At 36.4% G+C, this 8499-nt stretch overlaps 1 protein-coding gene across 1 annotated transcript in view; it reads left to right on the forward strand.

Annotated features, from left to right (window-relative positions):
* Nucleotides 1-2034: 2034 nt before the first annotated feature.
* The window catches only part of HNRNPLL (heterogeneous nuclear ribonucleoprotein L like), a 23163-nt gene continuing 16698 nt past the window's right edge, over nt 2035-8499 (forward strand). Inside the window, exons 1-3 of the mRNA XM_009274797.2 lie at nt 2035-2148; nt 3424-3661; nt 8024-8109. Coding sequence (XP_009273072.1) covers nt 3431-3661; nt 8024-8109 — 317 coding nt within the window. The 5' untranslated portion in view covers nt 2035-2148; nt 3424-3430. The remainder of the gene's footprint in view (nt 2149-3423; nt 3662-8023; nt 8110-8499) is intronic.

Raw genomic sequence — 8499 nt, forward strand, 5'->3', positions numbered from 1 at the left:
GGGTGCTAATTAAGTAAGGTAGCTCTTTGTAGTCAGTCTTTTGCTTCAGTGAGAAAATCATTGCTTATATTTGCCATCTGATTAGACAGAAATATTTTTAGGTGAGATTTCTTGAATGCATTAAAGAAAAGAAAACAAAAGAAAATGCATACCCCTAGCATTAACTGGGATCTTAATATGGTAACAAGTATGCAGGGCAATGAATAATTGATTTAATAACTTCTGATTGTTCTGCAGACTGTAAATAAAGTAAAGGTGTCTGCTATCTTAACAGCTTAAAGTACTAGACTTTGCAGGAGAAACTGGTAATTATTGTTAGTTTTCTTTTGAAGGTTTCCTTAGGTGCTTCTTTCAGCTTTGAAAAGTGTGTATGTGGGTAAAGAACATATAAGCTGACAATAAAAACCTCTGTGTATTTCTGTTCCTTCTGCAATTGCCTAAGTATTTGCAGTTCAAAGTATTAACTTTTTGTGACTACTTTTATCACTGCTACTGCTGTAGACCTCAGCTGATTAATTCAGGATGTATGGTATCTTATGCAAATATCTCTAGTGATGTTTTCCCACAAGTGTCACAGCTCTTATTCAATGTGTTGCCACTTAAAATGTTTTCATACTGGAAATGAATAAAATGTAAGCTAAGCTTAAAAAATTAGACAGCAGATTGTTCTGATGTCTGATGAAGTCTGAAGTGCTGACTTTTGGTTCAAACGGAATGGTCAAATCCTCGATTTAAAGAAAAAATACATAATTGTTTTGGAAGAGCTGTGTATGGAACACAGGAATTATCTACAAATTGAGTCTTGTGTGTTTATCTGGAATGTGGTTTTTCCTTGAATCTGTAGTTCAAACAGATAGGGAAGAGAGGAATGTCTGTAGCAGAAGTAGCAATCATTGTGGTTACTTAATTACTAGAGCTGAATGCTCCTTTGTGCTGCAAATGAGAATCTCTCTAGTTCAAGAAGATGCTATAGTACTTCTTACGAAAAAGTGAAAAATCAACAAGAATTGATCTGTTAGATCATACACATTGATATAGTTGCTAAATTTGAATACATCAACTTTACACTGCTGTTACACCTATGAAATTTGGGTGCTGGTAACTACAGTATATTTTAGGGTGCCCTTTATTATCTCTAATCTTTCTTTGATTATCTCATTATTGGCTTACATCGTTTCATTCTTTTTTTTTTTACCCCCATGTCTTAGAATATATGAGGTAAATTTCAGCCCTGCTTCAGGCTTTGCATGGAAAGATGAGCTGATTCCAACCCAAATTCTTCAGTCACACAGAACTGAGACTGTCTGAAGTCATAGCAGTAGCTCTGAAAAATGTTCATAGTGGGAATTCTGTGTCCTAATGTATGACGGCTCAATCTGTTAATGGTAGTCAACCTTGGGGTGAAAAGAGAGAGCATGCCCATATGTACACAAATTGTGAATTTCTAAAAACATGTATGAAGAGTGTTCAGAATCAGAAGGGAGGTTGACTTTATTTCAAGTGTAGTATGGAGCTGGCATTTTCTTGCATTGTGGGGCACAGCTCTGTGTACATTAGAAAAATAATCAATTTTCATTCAGTTTGGTGGCCCTTGTTTTTTCTTGCTTTTTCATCCCCCTACCCTGTCTCAAAGAAATATTGGTATAAACAAACAGGAAGAGCATCAGAAATATTTTAGCTATTGTGCATGTCCAAGTATTTATTTTTTTAATGCTTTTAACTAATAGGGTGGAAGATGTCCTGCAATTCAACAAAGTGTTAAATAGGCTTTTTTTAATATTAGAAAAATTTTGCCTGTGCAAAGACATTTAATTAAATCTGCAAAGCATTTTATTTTAAGTAGGTTTCGGCAACTGAACTTGGCAATCTGTTTCAAAAGAAAAGTTAAATTATTTAAAATATGCTTGGATTGTACATTTAGATGGCTGCTTCTGGACCCCGTGTAGTGTCTGCCAAATATTTAATTTTAGTTAATGATAACAGTATTCCTTGTTTTGTGTTGAATTTTAAAATGTCATTTCGTTACTAGGATGCCGGGGGAAGTCATCACAAAGTCTCTGTTTCTCCTGTCGTCCATGTCCGAGGGCTGTGCGAATCAGTTGTGGAAGCAGATCTTGTGGAAGCTCTTGAAAAGTTTGGAACCATATGGTATGTCAAGCAGTATAAAGTCATGTCTCTGGACAAGTTGGGAGCCTTATTTAAGAGTCTCTTGGACCTCTTTAAATACATTATGATAGCCATTTGAAACCCAGAACTTAGTTAATAGTAAAGTATAAAGATTTTCTAGCTGTGCAAAGATTCTGTGTTTCTGTACCTGGCGAGTCTGGTCAAGCAGAGTTGCACTGTCTGCATGCCCTAGTGTCTGCTGTCAGACTTCAGTAGCACAGCTAGTCCTGGCCTTAATATGAGCTGTAGCTAAACTGAATTGCAGAACAGCGTGAGGGTGGTTGTCTTGATATGAGTGAATATACAAAAAATAAGGATGGGCCACAGAGCAGATGATGCTTTTTCCTATGGTTTTGTATGGGAGGAGTGCTTGTGGTATGGTAGGAGCTTCAGAATGAGATGGTTATTCAGAGAAAGCCCCTACAAAGGTCATAGAGCCTGAAGATTCCTCATCTGTGAACAAGATAGTAAAGGTGAATGGGTAGAGCCAGTTTACTCTGAGTTTTGAGTGCTTCTTTTTGGAAACATGCATTTCTTTTCAAGTAAATGCATGTATTGAAGTCAAATAGGGTTTTGTAAATAGTACAATAGTGTTTTTCACTGCCTTAATATTCAAATAATTGCATTATACTTGTACCAGTATCTTAAAATAAATAAAATGAAGTGAGCACAAGCTTGTTAAGGAATACAAATAGATACATTTTAGCCTGAGAGTTTTGCTTTTCAGAAACTTAATCAGCTGACAAAGCTTCTTGTTTGTCCATGTCTGAATTTGGTTAACTAGAATACTTCTGTTTATTTCCTCTAAGGTAGTTTTGTGTCAAAAATAGTATTTCATATTTCTTAGCAACAGCAAAGATGTTTAATGTATCAACTTTGAATGTGTTTCATAATTTGCATTTACTTTGATCCTTTACCTCATAAATGGCTTTAGCAAGTTTTTTTAAATATTAATTGTAGTTTTAGTAAGTTAGTAAATGATCAACTGTTGTATTGGTTGAACATTTTTATGCATTAAACTTTTTCAGGAAAACTGCTTATTACTTATTTATCTTGTAGCTGAATTTCTTGTTTTGTGCAAATGCTTTAGAAATGCGTTGACCAGGTTTGGGAAGCGCGAGTAGGGAGACATACCTTCCTTTTATGTCCTTGTTAGGAATTGTTTAGAAAAACCGTATCGTATATGACAGTTACGGGACTTTGGAGTTGTTTTGAGTAAGCATATAGGAGAACTTACTGTAATGTTTCTCTCACCAGCTATGTCATGATGATGCCATTTAAGCGCCAGGCTCTGGTGGAGTTTGAAAATGTAGAAAGTGCGAAGAAATGCGTAACGTTTGCAGCAGATGAACCTGTATATATTGCTGGACAGCAAGCCTTTTTCAACTACTCAACAAGTAAGAGGATTACCCGGCCAGGGAATACTGATGACCCATCTGGTGGAAATAAAGTTCTCCTGTTGTCAATTCAGAATCCTCTCTACCCAATTACAGTGGTATGTTTCTTCTTTTTTTTTCTTTTTTTTTTTTTATAAAATAATAAAAGGCAGGGAGCAGCAATCTCTGTTACAATATTTCCATTGTGTACAAATAGTTAAAATTGTACACTGTTAATTTGAGCCAGGAATTAAATTCACCTACCAAAGCTTTATACCATCTTCACATATGTAACATGCATGTTCTGGAAAAAAGGGTTTTCGAGATGATTCAGTCTCATTGTACAGATATTTTGCAATACATTTGAAGACTTCAGTGGTCAGGATTTTGAAATGTTTAAGTAGCTACGTGCTTCTGAAATATTTTCAAATGTGTTGCCACAATGTCAGGAATGTCATTTAGCTTTTAGGCTCTGAGTGGTGTATGTTTAAATAGCAAGTAAATTTTCCAGCAGGAGGGGTTATTTTATTGCAGTCCTTCATTCTTAGGTATTTCCGTGGTGGAAAGTTGAAACCTTCATCTGTTGATGAACAACATGGAATCTTCCTCACTTTTATTTGGGCTGATACATTTGACTTTTCAGTATTTCAAGTCATACCATATACACAGTTGCATCCTAATTTATTGCCATCTATTTATGGCACATGTGCATGTTTTTTTAATGATACAGATATTTTTTGCTAGCATTTAAGAATGCATGTTTTGTCATGCATTGAATGCTTATATTTTTCATAGAGATTTTATAGTACGCGTTGAATTGCACAGAAATATTTCAGGAAAAATTTAAAAAGTAAGCAAACTTGTAATACTGTGATACAAGTGTAGTTACTTGCTCTTAGGGAAATACATAGATATAGATAGCATGGATCAATCAAAGTGTTTGGGTTGTGTGGAGCCATGTAACTTAATGCAAGTATTAAGTTTTGTTTAATGTGCTGTATAATATGTTAGCAAATTGATTGAAACTTAGTATTCCTGAAATTACTTCAAGCAGTCAGTTCCATATCATACTTTTTGCTTCACTGTATTGTGATTATCGATAGGTTTTTGCCTGTTGATTCATTAGTGGATGATGAATTTTCTTTCTCCTGTCAGTTTTCTTTATAGAAAAGCATGGCAAGGTATGAGTTGCTTTTTCATCAGTGTTTAAAAATATATCTGCTTTGAGCTGTGTGAACGAATCCACTAAGTTAAAGTATTCTTTGCATGTGACTATAATACAAATTTTGGAAACTATGTTTCATTCATGCATTTTAAATTTGGCTTGCATAAGCAGCTGAGTTGAACGTGGATTCTTGAGGAAATGGGTAGCAGAGAAGCATTGTCCTGGGCTAGGAGAGTTTCATGGGAATTCTGAGGATGAAGCCTTTAGCACAGTAGCTCCTTTTTGAAAACAAATGACAGCCTCCCCCGCCCCCCCGCAACCTCTTCCTTCCCGCTGCCCCCTACTGTTTGTCTAGAGTATACCAATGAGCACTAGAAGCAGACAGATTTCCAAAATTACTTGCAAGCATCAGAGCTCATTGAAGATAGTGTAGACTAGTAGAGTCATAGAACTGGGAAGACCAATTGTACCCATAACAGCTAGGAATGTGACAAGAAAATACAAAAATTTTGCACTTGGCCAACAGGTTAAAGAAACAGTTAACTTAAGAATGCCTCAGGCAAAGTCTGCAGTATTAGAAAACAACAACAACAAAAAACAAACCCCAAAAAACCACAAAGCCCAACACCACCTCTTCCTCTTCAACACTCTTCTCTCCTTAAATTTGAACTACAGTTAGATGAAATACGTGAAGAATTGCAACCAGTTTTAAGTGGCAAGTCTGAATAACTGCAATAAACTGTTCCATAGTTCTTAAGAGCTTTTCTTTCAAAAAAAGATACAGTTTTTGCAGAGAAATTGGTCTGCTCAGGGGCATCTTGTGGAAGAAGCTAAATTGTTCTAAAATTTTGCTGCATCTTATTTCCTCCATTACAATTGTGACCTGCTTCTTTCCTAGCAGAATTTTTTTAGAGGGATGTGGCAGTGAATGGCAAGAAGGGCAAGTTAACTGTATTTAATTCTTAATTGCTTTCCACCCCTTTGTGATGGGGGGTTGGTGTTTAGAAAAAGTTTTGCCTAAGGTGTCATATATAGGTCTTTGAAGTTCTGTTTCCCAGTTTCCTTATCTGTGGGCAGAATGTTGTCAGGGATTTGTCTGTAAGAACAGACAAATATGTCTGTTCAAACAGACATTCTCAAAGTGAACCATGCTGCTGCAGTTGTTACTGTCTGTTCAGCTATACCTCTGCTGTTGCCTCTTAGTTCTCTACCTTCTAAACCTTCTATACATGCACGAGGAAGGTGTGGTATGCCTTGGCAATTGAAATGTTTTAAACTTAATTATCAATTTCTTCTGAGATTAGGTTGCTGCACCTCCTTTTTTATTATATTCTAGTATGTATATAATGCTAGTGGGATATTTTAAATAAAAAATTAACACGTTACTGTATCTTGTGAATAACTTGATTTGGTAATCTAAAGTAGCTGAATTAAAAAAAAAAATCAAGCTGTGTGTGTGCCTGCTGGCTAACGACACTGATGGCATTTTGAGTGAGCTTACATTTTGAAAGACAACTTTTTTTTTTTAATTAAGTGGCTGTGAAGAAATCTTTTGAGAGAGAAATTGTGAAAGAAAGTCATATGCCTGAAAACTAATGTCATCTGGAGCTGGAAAGTTTTCGGGACTCTTTTCTCCCAAACAAGAAGAGATGGAGGGCAGCTGTTTGTGCTATTGAATGTGCATAGAAAATATACCTATAAATGATCTCATAAATCTTAGTTTTTAGGGGTTCAGGCTGCTTGAATCCTTTCTAAAAATGTCTGTCCATCTTCTGAAAATCTTAAAGTTGACAATCTCCTCTGCTTGCTTCAGTTAGCTATGCAAAACACTCACTGGAGTGTCTGGAGCAAAGCCCCTGAGCATGGACAATGTTTTTGGTTTGTTGTGGCTGGGGGGTGGTTTTTTTTTTTTTTTTTTTTTTTGTGGTAATATGCCCATATATTAAAGCTTATGGTACTTTGTATAAGCCAGGAGTTAACACCACTGCAGCTGTAGCCAGCAATAAGACATCCTCTTTTTCTAGTTTCTTGGGGGGGGAGTATGTGGGGGTGTGTTTGTTTTGTTTTTAGGAAATCCAGCATGCTCCCTACCCCTTTGCCTCCCAATTGCTCCGCTATTCTGCAGAATATAATAATAAATAATATATCTACTTCCTTTCCTCCTTCTCCCTCTTGTCCCCAAAATAAACCTGAGGATGTAAACTAAGATCTTGAAATGAGCATTTTGGAAGTATTTGGTTTAGATATAAAGAAAGGAAGGGAAAAATAGGTTGTGGGAGTGTTTCACCAAGATGTCAGTGCCTTTGCCTGCTAGGTTTAGTTATGAAACTGGCTGTCTAGTAAAGCTTATGTTCAAACAGCTGAAAGCACATGATCAAACAGGTGAATTGTTTCAAGAAATCACAGTTCCTGTTTGTTCAGGTTCTCAAGCCTGAGTTTTGGGAATTCTGAGTATAGGTGTATAATCAGTCTAAAATAAACATATTTTTCTTGGTCAGATTCATGCTGGGGACTAGTTTCTGGTACCATGTCTGAATTGTTATGTGTAATTGACTGTTGTTTGAGATACTCCTAGCACCACATCATAAGCCTGGCCTGATGTGCAGTAAGGCAAGCTTTTCTCCTTAGTATTTGGTTGCCCTGCAGCACTGAAGATGGTCTTGAATTTTATTGGTTCCTTGTAATACAGACAAATGCTGGTGAAAGCAGAGTGTTAACAATGAGTTTGCATGAATCCAGTGTTTCCTGTCAGAAGTTTTCTCTGCCTTAAGTGGAGAAGCACAGCAACCACCATTCAGGTGAATACGATTGAAATTCTGCTTTTGATAAGCTACCTAAGCTTACATAATGGACTACCCCCAGTTACTCTTCTGAAAATGAACATGAACAATTAAAAAAACCCTCAGCTGCTAGATTCTTATGAAATGAAATGTGCTATAACAGCAGTGTCACTTTGTCTTTCTTTGGTTTGGTAAAACTACTGCAGTGCATGCTTAAAAGGGAGCACAGCTTGAGACATGGATGCAATTACTGGGTTTTAACACAGTTGAAGATACTTGTTTGCAAAAACTAATGTTTGCATGAGTACTTCTAATAAGTTTTTTCCTGTTTTTCAGATTTGACTGCCTGTACTATATTAATCCATAAAAATGCTAACCATGAATGTATAAATTTTATAGGGAAAATTATAAATGAAAAGTTAAAAAGCCTTTTCTTTGCTCTTTGGCATTTAAATGCCAATGCAAAAAAATGTTCTGTGGACCTAAAGTGTTTGAAATTTCACATCTGACTAAAATATTTTTTTCTTCTTCCTTAGGATGTCTTGTACACTGTGTGCAACCCTGTTGGAAAAGTTCAGCGCATTGTTATATTCAAGAGAAATGGAATACAAGCTATGGTTGAATATCCTTTTTTGACTGTGATTTTTTTTTTTTCTGTAGGTTCTTGACTGCAGATGGGATTTAACATGAGAATGTCAGAAAAATGCTGTGTAATTTTGAGACAAAATTATTTTTTAATTTCTACGTAAGACATGGTAATTTCTAATTTCTATATGTCTATAAGACGAAATAGCACTTACACATTTCATCTTTATAGGAAAATGACGGCAACAGTGGTCTTGATAACCATGTTTATAGGTGTGCCCCGGTGGATGACCTCCTGCAGCAGGTGGCTGAGCTGCAGGAGGCGGTGAGAAGGCTGCGTAACATCAGGGAGGCAGAGAAGGAGCTAGATAGCTGGTTCCAAGCGCAGTCTGCAGCGGACCCGCAGCCCATGGCCAAACAGCCAAAA

Source organism: Aptenodytes forsteri, unplaced genomic scaffold (assembly GCF_000699145.1).
Source record: "Aptenodytes forsteri isolate BGI_AS27 unplaced genomic scaffold, ASM69914v1 Scaffold272, whole genome shotgun sequence".
Classification (NCBI taxonomy): Eukaryota; Metazoa; Chordata; class Aves; order Sphenisciformes; family Spheniscidae; genus Aptenodytes; species Aptenodytes forsteri.